Consider the following 16222-nt stretch of genomic DNA (forward strand, 5'->3'; position numbering starts at 1 on the left):
TTTTTAATATATATATATATATATATATTTTAATAAATAATATATAACGTGTCCTAACGTGTCTTGTTCCGGGGGGTCAACGTGTCCATGTCAGACACTCAAAGCCTTGTGTCTTGCGTGTCCCGTGTCCTCGTGACTTAGGTTTGAAGCCTATGGCCAAACACTTTGATATTCAAAGTTGTATCAAACTCTTTGAGAAACCAGTGTTCTATGATAGGTCGAAGCATATTGAGATCAAATATCACGTCATCAGAGACAACATCCAAAAAGGGGTAGTGAAGCTTCAATATATTTCTGCAGACAAGCAAATTGCAGACATAGTCACCAAACCCTTGGTGAATGAGAAGTTTTTGTTTTACAAGGACAAGCTAGGAGTGGTGCAAAATGCTTCCCTCGCTAAGAGGGAGTGTTGATGTTTGTAGCTCAGACATATACTTCTGCACATGCCTAAGTGTTAAGACATGTGGAAGTTGCCTAATTGATTCCAATTACTTTATTTATTGAAGTAATTTCTTTTTATGAGAAAAGTGAGTTAATCTAATGAAATACAAAGCTTATACGCATTAGTGAATTAGATAAACCACAATCGTTGATCTCAAGTGAAGTTGAGATTTAATCTCAATCATCAATCACTTTGGAGATTAGGGTTGTTAATTTAGTCATAATTCAAACTTATAGAAAGAAGGCTAGGCTAAGAGAAAGACAAACTCTTGTGAGAGGAGAATCTTAGTGATTGGGTGAAAAAGATTTTTCATCCAAAGTGCTAGAGAAAACAAGTGATTTTTCTAAAACAAGTGATCATTCCCAGCGGTAGAAGATTTGTAGCAGCAAATTTGTACAACAAGGCCAAGATCACACGTGTGGGCTCCAGGAGGCGTAGAAGGGACAACAAGACCTCGCACGTGCAACAGATTTACCGTGCAGTCACACATGTCTAAGTAGGGAGCCAAAACTATGTGTACGTATTGCATTTGTGTTTTGTTCAATTGTTGTAGTAGTTTAGTAAAGGAGGGGGTCGATCCAACAATTTTCAGAGGGCCAAACAACAAGTTCAGGTGCCCATAATTTCTCCATAAATTTTTGAATATTGCTGTAGCTTGTATTTTCTTAGTGGGAAGATTTTCCTAGGTTAGGGAAGTCCTTGTAAGCTTGGAAGAAATTTGTAAATGAAAAGCTGAATTTTGAACGACAAAATTTTGTGTATTTTTGCAATTGAAATTGGTTGTTTATTTTGCTTCCACTTAAAATTAAATTTACTAGTTAAAATCCTAGAAGCACATTTTGTTTAGCAAGTTGAAAATTTAATTAAAAATTAGCACACAAATTTGTTAGGAAATAATTTGTCATTTACTGGGGTTAGAGGATTAATATTTATTTTTATGTTTTATCATTGAGATATAGCTATCTTTTAGGTCGACTTGTAACGTACTTAATTTGTAATCACATATTTGATTATTTTTAGGGTTTTTTAGTCAATTTTACTCCTAAATTGACTTGGTTTCCCTCCCATAAATAAAGGGAATTCAATGTGGAGAGATTTGTTGTAACACACACCCTCATGAATTACAGAGTGCGCACTTGCATCCTATTTTTCTATTGGATGCAAGGGAGGATTGATGTAGCGAATTTGGGAGGGTATTGTGATTGGGGGAAATTTTCTCTTGAATGATGAAGTGATCCTATGGTGATTTTGTGCAACTTTATTATGAGTATCTTCTTCCATTTTGTAATTGTTGTACTATTAGGGTTTCACAGAAATTTTCATCAATAATGTTGAATCGTTTGTGGTTCTAACATGTCCTATTGCAAAAGTATCATTTAGTCTTAATCAAGGAAGCTTGGCTTAGCTTCCTTGACTTTTATCTCTAATTGATTGAAGGTTGCTAGGGTTGAAGAGAAATGAAGAAATTTCAACCCCCACTTCGGTTATCAGTTTCCCTTATCACTCCATGCATTTAGTTTTAAATCCAAGCATGATAAAAATTCAAAATTTTGGAAATGACAATAATTTTCTAAAAACACAAATTTAGAGATTTCACTACTGCTGAAATTGCAGAAATAAATCATAGCAAAATTATGATAGCCACACATACAAAATAACAGAGTGATTTTTGGTCAATGTGACCCTGGAAAAACCCTCTACAACTCTTGGGGAAAACCAGTTTGAGAGCTTTTCTTTATTTCTGAAAATGCTTTACAGAGAAACAGAAATACACAGTAAAAATTCCAACAACCACAAATTACAACTTATCTCGATTTCTGTGCTTGAATTCCACCTCGAAAATCTTGCCAATCAGCAAACAGCCAAAATAGAAATTTTTTCCAGCAATAAAACATCATTAAATGTTGTACAACTAGCCTCGAAAAACGTGCCCAAAACTTGCTGTACGGATTGTAATGACCATACATATTTCAACAGTACGACTGCCTCGAAATTTGTGCCCAAATCTGTCTCAAAATTCGTGCCCTTGCTGTTGTCCCTCTTCCTCAATTTCTGTGTTGTCCCGCTTCCTCGATTTTTGTGCCTTTCCCCTGCTGTACGGTTTTGCCTTGGGATGCATGCCAATAGATGTTGCTGTCCAGAGTTGCTGAAATGTCTTCTTGTTGCTCTCCTTCACTTTCTCATTGCTCAGAAATTTTCTTCTTGCTCTATCTTCTCTCTCTCTCAAATGCTCATGAAAGAATGAATTGATCTTTTCCTCCTCTTCTCCTTTTAATCTCCAAATGACCTTTTGGGTTACCCTAAGATCTGATCGCTGAGATTCATTTAGATCCAGGGATAAGAATAAATGTGCATTTAATTCTCACTTTTATATTTTTTAACTTACCCACTTAAATAAAGACCCACTTAACCTTTTATTTCCATAGTCACTTTTTCACTTTCTAATTCTTCATTGACTTTAATAAAGTCACCTTTAAATTAGAATGTAACTTTACCACTTATCAAGTCACTTTTAAATTAGAATGTAACTTTACCACTTATAAAGTCACTTTTAAATTAAATTGACTTTACCACTTATAAAGTCACTTTAGGAGAGAAGTAAAAAATAAATTTGGACACTTTTCCCTAGGCCAAAGATCAAAGCCTTAGGGAACCACTTGTCCTTTGGTACCCAAATTTTAACAAGAAATCTCTTTGTGGTGTTTTCTCTCTCATACCTCACTCCAATTGGTATTCTTCCATAAACCTTGCCCTTTGCCTCCATTAGCCCAATCTTGAGAAAAAACACTAGTCTACTAGTGTGTCAGTCCTAATAAAAATGTAAATGTTAAATTTTATCTTTTATGCTTTCTAGGGTAATTTTGGGTTAGGTTACGGTAAAATAAGAATTTAATAGCATTAAAAATAATATTATTTTTATTGCATTTTTCAGCCACCTTTTTATTGCTGGCACCTAGGGTTTCGTAGTTGTTTTATGCATTTTCATTGGTTGATAAATTGCTGCAACCTTGTTTGTTGTTTACTTATTAATAGCCTTTGCTTATTTCTCGCTTATCATCAATTTTTAGGCTATTTTGTTATTTTTGTCATAAATTTTGCATGTTGTAAATTGTATTTATAACAACAATTGATAATTTGAGGGTAGCATGTGTTTGGGATCCATTTGAGTCTCTCTAGGACTATTCAATCCCTCTAGATTTAGCCATAGGTCATTTGAACTCGTTACTTTGAATTATCTTTCACCTCACTCTGAGCCCTACTTAATTGAATATCATCTTTGGTTGTTTATTTAGTAGAAACCCAAGAGGTTAATTAGCTTGGGAGTTCTTTGGTTATCTAGTCTATGAGATTTGCTAGGGATGACCCCCTTGTTGGGATACCATCCATCCACAAAACAACAAGGGAATAATTACTAAGGTGATAGTTGTGGATGATCCCATTGTCGCCCTTAATCTATTGTGTTGTGAGGTTTTCACCAAGGTGCTAGATTTTGCGATAACAAGACACAAGGTCTGTACTTTTATGAAAAATTACTTTGAGGAATCTGGTGCAAAATATAGGAAAATAGGAAACGTGCATTGTTGATTTTCACATAAAATTTATATTTTTGCATAGGAGTTGAAAGTTTCGTTTACCATTGTGAGGATTTATCAAAACAAACATGGAACTTCAAAGAAAAATTTATCTCCGAGCATCATAGATTACCTTCTAAAGGCCCTAATTTAAGGAGGAGTGCGGAAAGATGATTGCTTAAGTGCCATCGAAAAATGCATTAGATATATTTTCTAGCCATGTCGAGTGATTATAGTCAAAAATTTGCTTTGCAACTAACACAAAAGTCAACAAGTAATAAAATTAGTGTTAACCTCCAAACCAATAATTACTAAGCTATTGTAATGTAATAGTGTTTGTGAATCATACTCTTTAAGGCTTTTTGATTGTTGCTCTGATTCCAATCCATGTCCAGTATTGGGGTTGTTGGGTCCCCTCTTCATGCTATGCTATATTGTTTTTTGAGTCATTAGCAGAATCAATCGTGAGAATGGTCAAGCAATATAAATCTCATTTGATTTTTAAGATGTTGCAAAGGGCTTGTTATTGCAAAATCTAGCAGGCCTAGTGGAAAGCCTTACTAGGCAGGTCCAGACCTCGTGACAACAAGAGATCGACCAACGCTATCACCTCAACAACCTTTCTCTAGCTATTTAGTAGTAAGCCACAAGGGAGGCTTCCCTATATGCAAATCACCTAGAGGAATACACAATAAGAAGGGTTTAGGGTGATGGATGGGGTCTAATGATTGGAAACAGGTATTGGCGGAGCCATGAAGGTTAAGCTGTGCTTTACTGAAGTACAAACACTCTATCCTTAGACCACTTAAGAAAATTACAACGCTGTTATAAGTTAGGGTTTTATAGACTTTGAATGATAAGGTATGCAATGTCATATAATAGGCATAAGAAATAGCCTTATGATGATAAATCAACAAATGGCGAAGACTATCAATTGGATTTGCAAGGTCGAGGGTTTGTAATGGAGTTTTTATGGCTGAAATGTGCATAAAAAGCTAATATAATGATGATGTCATCCCTATAAATAGGGTTTTACTATGCAATAAATGCTAGATTTTTTTTTTTTTTTTTTGTAATTTTTATTTATTTAATGAAATTTTTATTAAAAGGGAAATAACACATCAAGCAAAATTAATTTTTAGCATATTTAAAAGAAACCCTAACCCCAACCCTAGATATCCAGAATTTTAGATAGAAAAGAGAGAAATAGCTAAAGTAGAGAGATTGATTACTTCCACCTGGACTAGTGCCTTGATCTAAATGGGCAGTGGAGTTACCTAGTGCAAAGTTGAAGTAGACACCCTTGATGAAGAGGGTGAGAGGACCTAAGCCTTTTCTTACAAACCCTAGCGACTTCCTTAAGAGGGAGACTTTTAATTCAAGAGATGCACAACTCATAGTTCTCTTGAAGGATTCAAGGAAAACAATCTTACATGTTGTAAAGAATCAAGATTTCAAGATAAATATAAGAATTTTAACCATGGCGCATGTGGAAACCCTAATTTACGCAATATAGCATGAAAAATATAGAAGATAAGCAATAAACTGACAAAATTTCCACAAGAATCTCTTCAATCAATCTTAAGAAACCAACTTCAAGCAAAAATCCTTCTCCAAGAGCAATACACAACATAGAATCACATTACGGCCAAGTAGAAAAGAGGCAAAGAGCTAGTGTGCACTTCCAAAGAGAGAGAAGTGTGATGATGGATGATTATGAATAAGTGTTTAAGGCTCCCCTTTATTTATATGAGGGCAATCAAGCCTTATTTCACTAATTTACAAGCAAAACCCCTAAAAAAGTTTTCTTGAACATTCAACTAGGTCGAAGGTTACAAGTCGATCTTGAAATAGCTTTAGAACATAACAAAATGCCGAAAATAACTGACACATGTGGGAGAAAAGTAGTCTCCACCATGATGTCATCCTCCAAAATAGGTTATAAGGCATCAAGGAACTAAGGCAAAGGTCTAAGAGTGCTGCTCACTCCAAGAAAGTCCCAAAGTGCATGAATACATCCCTAAAAGGTGCCTTCTCCACCATGAAGTCATTCGAGAGAGGCTCTACGTCACCCTTTCATGCATGTGGGAGTCACATGGCACCTCTAAGGGCAAGCATTGGCATCAAAGAGGGATATGCCAACTTTCCCAAATCATCTTAGTGATAGCCATCCTCCTCTGAGCTCCCGAATAAGGTACCGTCCATCAAACAGTGTCAAGGCCAGCCTAGGGGCGTATTGGGTCCATTTGGGCACATCATCAAATAGTCCATTGCCCAAGCTTTTTGGCTCAGTGTTTCAACATTTGGGGGCTCATCAAGAGGTGTAGTAGCATGTGGAAGTTGTTGAAGGCCTGGCGCTCATATCTAGCGGGGCAACTTTGGGACCACAAGGTCATGTCTGCTCTTAGAACGAGGCAAAGAACCTCCTGGAAGGTGTTGAAGAAGAATGAAACTATCCCCCAAGGGATCTCTGTTGCAATGTGAAACCACATGAACAAAACCTCTCAAGGTTAAGTGAGATCAACTTCATTAGGGACATGTAACCATTAAAGCATCATGGTGAACCATATCTAATGTTAGGAGAACATAAATACTTCATAGAAAAGTCACCTTCAAATGTCTAACTAGATCAGGATTTGTTTATAAGTTACCTCATTTATGTTAGGGATGATTAGCTCAATAACGCTATTAAGTGACATGTCCTGGGTCAATGCATCAATTGATAAGATTGTGTGATAATGGTGGTCATGGAGTGGGAGAGATTTCAAAGAAGGTGCTGCAGCCATGAGACCAGCTGATGGGGTTCAACATCCTGAGTGTAATGATGAAAGGAGGGAGCAACCGTGGTGGCATGATCTACTCGTTTCGTCGGCCCGTTTTTTCTACCCCTCTGGTATTCCTTTTACTTTAATGATTTGTCTTTATTTGATGCATAGCTTAAGAGCCCATGCTTACTTTATGATTTTCCAATAGCCCTTTAACATGCAATAGTTTCTTGCTCATCGATTCAAGAGTTGTTTTTTTTAAGATGAAACATTAAGTGATTGAGGAACTGTTTGATGGCTAATGAATGCAGTAGAGCTAATGCTTGGATTTTGCCCACACGCTAAATATTGTCTCAACCATCTTTCGCATTTTACATTTTATTTCATTGTGGCTTTATATGATTTTAATTGTCTTTCATTTGCATTAACCTTTGGGGCCAACTTTTCAAGATCGACTTAAGGATGTGGACATAGGGTGCTAATCTCAATGACTAATGACTACCAACCCAAAGAGGAGATGGATAATAAAGAGAGATGGAAGATGGTAAGTATGTATTACCTTGGACACACTATATCACTCGGTGCCTTGTGCCCTTCCTAAACCCTAAGGCCTCATAGGAGGTCCGATTGGACTAGAGTCAAAGACTAACCTCCCAAGTGAAGTGTGGGAACACAGATACAATTGAGATTGATCAGTCATCTAGTTTGCCCCGTGATCCATAACAACATGTCCATAATGTTGATTTGGGGTAGCATCAGATGTGCTCTAGCCACGAAATTTGGTGGAGAGGCTAACACACATGAGATCTCCAATACCCAGAAAGGGTTTGGGCTGATTCTAAACAGTTTGGGAGATATTAAAATAATTAATATTTTTAATGGAGGCCCTAAGTCCAAACTTAGGGAAATTAAAATATTAATGTGAATTAATATAAAACTGTGTTAGAATGGTCCAAAAGTCATGGATCAAGCCAGATCTAATCTTAGTTGTTGATTAGGGACTTAATCTCAGTTGTTGATTTGTCAATGAGAAAAGTATGAGAGGAGACTTGAGGGTCACTTGGAGAACACACCAAGAGATCAAGATTTCAACTTTCTAGGGCTGGGCTTGCTGAGAAAGTTGAGAGAGTGATTTGGAGTTGCAGCTGAGGGGCAGTGAATACAAAAGTAGAGATAGTGTCGGGAGGATCAGCGCAACAACCGGGAAAGCTGATGCAGAGGGCAGAAGCTGGAACTGCCAGGAAAGTTGACGTAGAGGGCAAAAGCCAGAATTGCTGGGAACAACCGGAACTGCCGGGAAAGCTGACGCGGAGGGCGGAAGCTGGAACTGCCGGGAACAACCGGAACTACCGAGAAAGCTGACGTAGAGGGTAGAAGACGCTGACATAGTCCCTAAGGTTGACGCTGGGGTTTTTTGTGGGGTAGATTGGAGCTGAGGAGCTGCTGGAGTGTTTATCTGGGGTTTCAGCCGGAGCATCTGTGTCCGAAGGAGAGGTACTACTGCTGAGATTTTTCTTTGTTGGGTGAGCTGGATTTGGCACCTAGATTGTATTCAGAAACTGATTAATAAATCAAACCATCAAATAGTTGCACCGGTTTTCCCGCATTGGGTTTTTTCGGGGACATTAGTCCAAAACTAACGGTGTCATTTGTGTGCTTGTTTCTGTTTCCTTCAGTTGATGATCTGTAATGTGTTAAGCATGTACTTGTGTTTATTTTCAGTATTTACATGGTAAATAACTTGTTAATTAATCAAAACAAGTAGGAAGGAATAAATCAGAAAGTACATGGAGGGTTTCTAACTGTTAGACTTAGAAACTTCAACACATAACATTAAATGAAAGCACATGATTGCAAGAATGGTTAGAGTACCTGCAAAGAGATGACCCACCTTCCTTCAAGAGGAATGCCAAATGGGAGAGAGATCTAACTGGAGCAATATGGTGGAGAACTCTGGCATAATGCTATGCACTGACCATTATAGGGTTGCTTGCTGGTTCGCTGTCAAATAATGAGAAAAAAATTTCCCTATGGGTTATCCACTTTTGGTGGGTAACAGGGCTCACAGGTTGAAGATATCTATGGAAATTATACAAGATAAGGCCTTATGGTTTCAATGAAATGGCACTGATTGGGAAATTCATAGTTTCATGGTCCTCTCCAAAAAATGTAGATGGTTGAGTTCAAAATTTGTAGATCCCTCATATGGTCAGGAAACTCATTGTTTATGTCTAAAAGGAATTTACACTTTCCTCTTCAAGCATGAGGACAAGGACCGCATCTATTATGGAGGGCATTGGTTCCTGAAGAGGAAATCCCCATAACAGTGATGGCATGGGACAAGCCTACTCTTTAAGCAAATAGGGAACGTGTACCAAGAATTAATTGACTATTTGGAGCCAAAAGGAGGAATAGACTCCTATGCCAAAATTTGAGTGAAAGTAGATTTGGTAATAGGGCCTCCATAAGCCATTGAATTCCAAATAGAAGATTGGGTGCATGTGAGTTGGAATCACTGTTATCAGAACCAGCCAGTCTGATCGGTTGGAAGGAAAAAATGGTTCGGACTAGTGAACCAAACCATTTTTGGCTGGTTTGGTACCGAACCGGTCTTTTTTCACTAAACCGGCCAATTCAGTATTTGTTAAAATTGGCAACTAGGGCCAAACTCCATGTGGGTCATCTTATTTATGGCAACTGATATTTTTCTTGGCTTCCTCTCGTCGAGAGGTGTAGGATTGATCTAAAGATCATCCGATTCTGACATGTATTCATGAAGATATGAATTTATTTGTGTTATGTGACAATTCGTCAAGGTCGGCCAGCAACCAAATTACCCCCACTTGACCTCAACGTTGCACCATAAATAAAGGTAGCCTTCAAGTCATTTGGTCAATCATCTCTTGTGATCTCTCTCCACTTGTCTTTGGGTTTTGGTGGTAGGAGAGATCTAAAGAGGATACACTGCCCTAGAGGAGATGCCCTAGACCTTAACACAGTCATGGAAGAGAGAGACCTTAACGCTGTCATGGAGGAGAGCCCTTAACGCTGTCCTGAAGGAGTCATATAGCCGCAGAGGAAGAAGATACCTAGGTCGCAGTTAATGAGGGTTTTATGCAGCAAGAGGAGGATCCTTATACGCTGGATAAAGGAGGCCTTAACAAGCCCTAGCCGCAGTCCAAACAAGTGTCCTATGCCGCTGTTCTAAAGTGCCCTAAACGCAGGTCTAGTAGAGACCCCAATCTGCTATCCTAGAAGGCTCTCAGCCGCAGGTCTAAAGGGAGTTTTAGACACAGTTGTGAAGGCACTTTAGAAGCCCTATATGCAGCAATAAGGAGGCCTTGATCTACCGTTCAAGATGCTCCTATCTACAGCTAGCCGCAGTCAAATAGATGCTGTCATACACAGTTAAAGGTGGCTTCATTTCGGTGTTACTACTCACTGTCAAGTGGAGAGTAAATTCACTGTTCTAAGTGGTCCAAATCCGCAGCCTAAAAGGGAACTCTAATCTGTTGTTTAGAGATGCCCTAATGTGCCCTAATCGCAACTGGTTGTCAGCGTGAAAGTGGCATGGTTTGGGACAGTATAAGGTTGGTTTCTTCTTGCAAGAGGACTGAGTTAAAGGAGCATAGCATCAGACCTGTTGGGGTGTTATTGAAGGGACATGTCATAATGAATTGAAGGGACATGCCATAATGAATAAGCTGCCTGAAGACTGTGTGTTAGGCCGCAGGCCATAACACCACAGTCAAGCATCTCGTATGAATGTATGAGGGCCTATATATGCCCAAATCTTCAGCTTAATCTAGGAGCTGTCTGGTGAGACAATTCTGCTGTGATCTAAGGCCATCTTGATGACTATTAGAGGGCTGTATGATGCTGCTGCAATATGAGATGGACAGAGCTATTATCATGGGTTCATATTACTGCATTGAGGATTAGTCAGCTAGCTAGGTGCAGCATGGTGATGGAATCACCTTGGAGAATCAGTTGAAGAATGTTTGCCTTCACCCGAGTTCAGAACTGCTGTCCTTGTCATCAGATCTACAATCTCATTGGGTCATCTTCATGGTGAAGATATCTGATGTCTGATCTCTTAGCTTGACAAGTCAAAGTTTTGACTTCAAATGTATTTGTACTATCTCTCTCTGCTGAACTATTGAAGAATATAAGAAGAATTGATCAAGGGTCTCCCCAGATTAGGGTTTGTTCTTGGCTGGTGCCACATATTTTGTCCTCTTGTCTTGGCTTGTTTTCTGATGTTCATGTTTATGTTCTATCTGCACTGTACTATCATGCTGATGTGATTGCTAATCAGGAATTGATATTGAGCTAATATGAAATGTTGAAGTAAATTGCTCTAAACATAGAACATACCTTAAATGTAACAGTATTGAACCGGTTGGTTTTGTACAATGCTGCCAAGGACCTTTTAAATGCATTTTTTTTTTCAAAAAAGTAATGATTTATGACTAGGGAAGCCTAGTATTTGACCGTATTTCCCTACTAATGCTATACAATTCATGATAATGTAATTTAAAAAAAATAAAAGTGACATTCTCCTTTGTCTTTGCTTAAATTTTTTAACATTACCATGCATTGACTTAGGATGTTTGAGAGCGGTTCTAACCTCATTGAATTTCATATGGAGAGTAGAATTTTAGATCTCAATCACAATCTAGCAGACTTAACAGTTTTCAAGGATTTCAGGATTGGAGGTATTGCAATGTTTCCATTGGATTTTGTCATGTATGAAGGTATGAAACTAGTATTTAATCAAGAACACCAAACCTTATATGTACCTTAATCTTAGTGGCATTGGTTGTCAAACTCCTCTATTATGACCCTACTAAAAAAGTACCCATCACTCAAACAAAATTTTGAGATGACATGCTACACTTTTTCTATCTTATTTTAATGCTTAGAGGGTGATTTTGATGACGAAGATCCCAATGTAGGTAGTGATTTTGATGATATGTAGGTATTTGTTGTAGCTTTTTTTGTTGGATGTTAGAGGCCATCTAGAGCTTGTTTATTGATGTATTTTGGGCTTAGAGATGGATTGCACTAGGTGCTATTTCGGTTTTGTACACCCTTACATGCTATATGAATGAGAAATTTTGCTTATTTGTGTATAAATGGTTTGGATTCATATGGATGCACATGAGTATATATGTTTTTCTTTAAAGTTTGAATATTTTATTTGGTTGACCGGTTTTTTGGTCCTGTTTTTTTACCGGTTCCCAGTCCAGGGGGGCTACCAGAAGCATTAGAGCTTCAAGCCATTGAGTCTTCAATGTGAAAAAACTACAAAAGTGGATCTTTATTTTTGAGAAGAATTTATATTCTTCTATGTAAATAAATTGTATATTTTGAGTTGAGATATTTTATGATTTTTAGAACTAGATGAGTCATAGTTTTAGAAAAGCTATGGATAGGAAAGATTTTATCCATAAGGCAAAAGCAAATCTTCCTTATAAAACATGAGAGATTCTAGGGATAGAATGAGTGATTTTAGAATTTAGAAAAATACGATTTATGGAGTGATTTTAGGATTTAGGAAAATCTGATTTATGGAGTGATTTTAGGATCTATAAAAATCTATGATGTTTCTAAATTCTATCTATTGTAAGCCTATGGGCAATAAAAGAAGAGAGTAAGTGTGAGGAAAGGAGGGAATGGCCAAATGAATGTGAGATCAGGCCAAGAGAGGAACGAATACTTTTGTAATTGTTTTCTAATTATATGGACATGGTTTTATTAATGAAAGGAATTTATGTTCACAAATTATCTGGTGTATCTATGTGATTGATAATAGTTCTAATCTGTGCATGCTCTAGAATTCACAGTGAGTGAAATAGGGTTTTTATATGAAATACTTCTGCAGAACAAATTAAGGACTTGATGATGAAGTGATTTGTTGTGTGATCTAGAGAAGGTGAATTCGCTGGAAATTTGATTTTTTTTTTCCTGCATCATACCAGTTCGATGACCAGTCTAGTTCTGATAACATAGCTTTGCATGGAGATTTGAAATGGGAAGTATACATGGAACAACTTGAGGGATCCAAGGTTGAGGGAAAGGAGAAAACTTGTATGCTAGCTTCTGAAGTTATTATATGCCTTGAAACGATACTTATGCGATGGTGTCAAAAGTTTGATTTGCAAGCCTTTGAGAGGAGCATTGTAGATCATTGATTTACTCAAAGGTGTGTGAGGGTATGGTATGGTAAATTTTCTGCTAATGACATTTGGTTGATCAACAACATGGTAGTGATTAACAATGTTATATTACTCTTCCAAGTCTGAGATGACTCTTGAATCCAACTCTAGTTTTTGAGGAGATCAAGTCCAATCAGTGCTATTCCAAGTTGGATTTAGCCCCGAGTCATAATCATGCATATGACTCTTGAGTATTAGTCAAGCTCTCATGTCGCTTGACAAGTCTGACTCGTGAATCTTGTAAGACTTAATCGTCTATCTTTAAAATACCAAAAAAGCAACGAGTCATTTTGCTTGATTCTTTTGACCTTATTTCTTAGTGGTGAACCAACAAACTTGTTGACTCTCAAAATCCATGGCTTTTTGTGGTATGTACTTATCATCTCAGTAGTTTGAAACAAGTTATTAATGAAAGTATGCTGTATGGACATTGAAAACTTTCATATTTTTTTGCCAAAAATTTAACGTGTTTATATTTTTACTATTACTTTCCAAGTCATGTCTTTTAAGTGTTTCCTGAGAGTTAGCATTCGGCCTTGCTGAGTTGTTCTCCAAGTCAAGTCTTGTAACTACAATGATTAGGTTGATGAAGTTTTGGCTGTCATCTACGTTTAAGATGAAAGACCTTAGTCTTTTGCAGTACTACTTGGTAATCAAGGTACAATGCGATGGAAAGACTAAAAGATCTTTCTTTGTAAGAAGTCCAAATGAGGAGATTGTGAAAAGGTTTTTAATGGTAGATTTTAGGTCATTGAGAGCATTGACAAAACTTTGTGTAAGACTTTCAAGGTCGATGAATCCAGAGATCATTGATGAGCGAGGGTAAATTAAAACAGTCCTATATTGAACTGCAACCGGAAGCTTGATCTACTGTTTAGGTTATCAGGTCTACAAGTTAGTAAAATTGAGTTCCTTCTACTTGCTATCTAGGTTCAATCCCGTAAGAAACTTCCATATATCTCTACTTTTGAACCCCTTTGTTGATGTTCAGTTGCCTTTTTATGTTGGAAATTGTTTTTTTGTTCTGGTCAACTAGGTTGACCCGTTGTTGGCAATCAATTAATTGTTGGTTAATTTGAAATAATTATTGTCAGTTAGTTGGTCATCAGTCCTTCCAATTGCTTTGTTTGAGACGGATCATTTAGGTTGTATGTTAACATGCTTGTTTAAGGGCATTCGATATATATATATATATATATATATATATATATGTGGTGAACCCTTTCTTTTTGATTTGAGTGAATACGTTTTTCTTTGTGCATAGATTTAATTGTTTGTTTTTGTTGGGTTTAACATGGTTTAGAAAGTCTAAGTTTGTGGTAACTATGAAATACTGTACAGCCATACCACAACAAAACATTCCACAAGCTCCCCATGAGCATTTCAGTCTCCTAATGAAATTAAAGGGCCGTGACTGTTCCCGTTCCATGATCCTTCGGATCTACTTGATAGTAGACCATTTTATATTTTGGATTTTGCAATATATTAACAATTATCCGGTCCTTGCAAATATTAAGGTCTACTAATGGTTATATAATGGTATTCTAATATTACCTTTCATTTATATTCTTGATTTCTTTGAAAATTTGTTCCAGCGGAGGCTTGCAATCAAATTGGCTTCGGGAGAGATGTCTGAACTGCCTGATGAAAATCCAAAACCCAGTTCAGCCGAGGACATACGTGAGCAAGAAGATGATGATGGGGATTCAGATCACGTCTCAGTAGTTAATGGTAAAGTGTGAAGTCGTCTGCGTGTTAGTGTTTATCAGTCTAAAGCAATTTTTCCTATGTTTTGGCCTTTGCTGTGGCTTTTCTTTGTGCACATGCCTAGTTTAAATTATTTTTGTTCAGTTCAATTTAGCGATTGTATTCGTAGGTGCTAACTTGAGTCTGGTGGCTTTTGATCTAAAGGCACTCTCACCTATGAAGATGGAGATATAACCACAATTGTGAACACTTGTCAACTAAATTCAGAAAACGAGGATGTTGAAACACCCAATCCAAATGCCTTTCCAAATCCAAAGTCAAAAGTCAAGATTTCAATACCTGCAAAGAAGAACAAATCTTTCAAGAAGGTCAAGAAGGGAAAGAAAATAAATAAGAAGAAGGTGTTAAAGAAGGGTACTTCTAAAAGACTAGGACAAAAAGGGAAGGATAAGCGCTAGTTTTCTTCGAACTTGTTGGATAAATGGTCCTCAGTTAGTCATAATAGAATTCGTATAAGCTGTTAATTGTGCCAGTTAGTCTTTAGATGAAGAGTACACCGATGTTACTGTCTATCTATCTGTGTACTATTAGCTTGATGTTGCAGGTGCTATGAGATAACACCTGTCAATGTGTATTCTGGAATAATGCCTTCTTAGTATTTTTTTTACTAGATTTTCCATCAATTAATTAGCAAATTCCAGTTCAACTGCTACTGCAAGCTAAGAGTTTCCCTCTGTTTATTTCTCAAAAACTCTAACTAAATGTCTTAGGTTTGTGTGTCTGTTAGCGTATTTTCAGCTATTTGCTTTCTTTATTCTATTAAGCTCACATTTTTAACCTTTAGTATTCTTTTCTTTTATTATCATTATTTCTAAATGGGAATATCAATTTGACCTACTATTTTGACTTAATTGGTATTTATTTATTTTTTACTTGGAATGAAAGCATGGGAAACCTGGAGTACTTTCCATTTTTTGTGGATGGTAAACTGGGTAGACCATCGGCTCTGATTACTGAGCCTCGCCCCAAAGGAATCAAAGAGATTTGAACCCGTGATCAACAACAACTAGCAACAATATCAAAGAACTTCATATCTGGCTCTAGACCACTTGAGCTAACCCTTGCGGCTATTTAATTGATATTTATTATTATGCAGAGAATTCATTTTGATAAATTAGATAACTTCAAGTTTTACATTTGACAGTGATAAGAAGCATGAAAACATTTTAAATTACAATTTATATGGTTTTTAACTATCAGCTTTTCAACATATTGCCATTCTTCTCAAATTGATTTTCATTGGATGGGTAATTATGCTCTCAAAAAATTTAATTTTTCAATAAACGCAGTTGTAATTGGTATCTGATACAATTTATTGAGGTTGAGAAAACAAACCTACTTGAAAAATTTGGCACTCAATTCACTACAGAGTATAGGATTCTTTAAAGTGAAGTATAGAGTGCTGTTATATTCAAAAGATCATGCGACTTATGTATCTTTTTGTTAGTTTTTTTG

At 36.9% G+C, this 16222-nt stretch overlaps 1 protein-coding gene across 1 annotated transcript in view; it reads left to right on the top strand.

The window, feature by feature from the left end:
- Positions 1-15550, top strand: part of LOC149240847 (ribosomal RNA-processing protein) — a 196193-nt gene extending 180643 nt beyond the window's left edge. Inside the window, exons 3-4 of the mRNA XM_089373851.1 lie at positions 14596-14731; positions 14912-15550. Coding sequence (XP_089229977.1) covers positions 14596-14731; positions 14912-15165 — 390 coding nt within the window. The 3' untranslated portion in view covers positions 15166-15550. The remainder of the gene's footprint in view (positions 1-14595; positions 14732-14911) is intronic.
- Positions 15551-16222: the final 672 nt, after the last annotated feature.

Source organism: Pinus tabuliformis, chromosome 8, assembly GCF_031772625.1.
Source record: "Pinus tabuliformis cultivar Carrire ecotype Pingquan chromosome 8, CPIR1, whole genome shotgun sequence".
NCBI lineage: Eukaryota > Viridiplantae > Streptophyta > Pinopsida > Pinales > Pinaceae > Pinus > Pinus tabuliformis.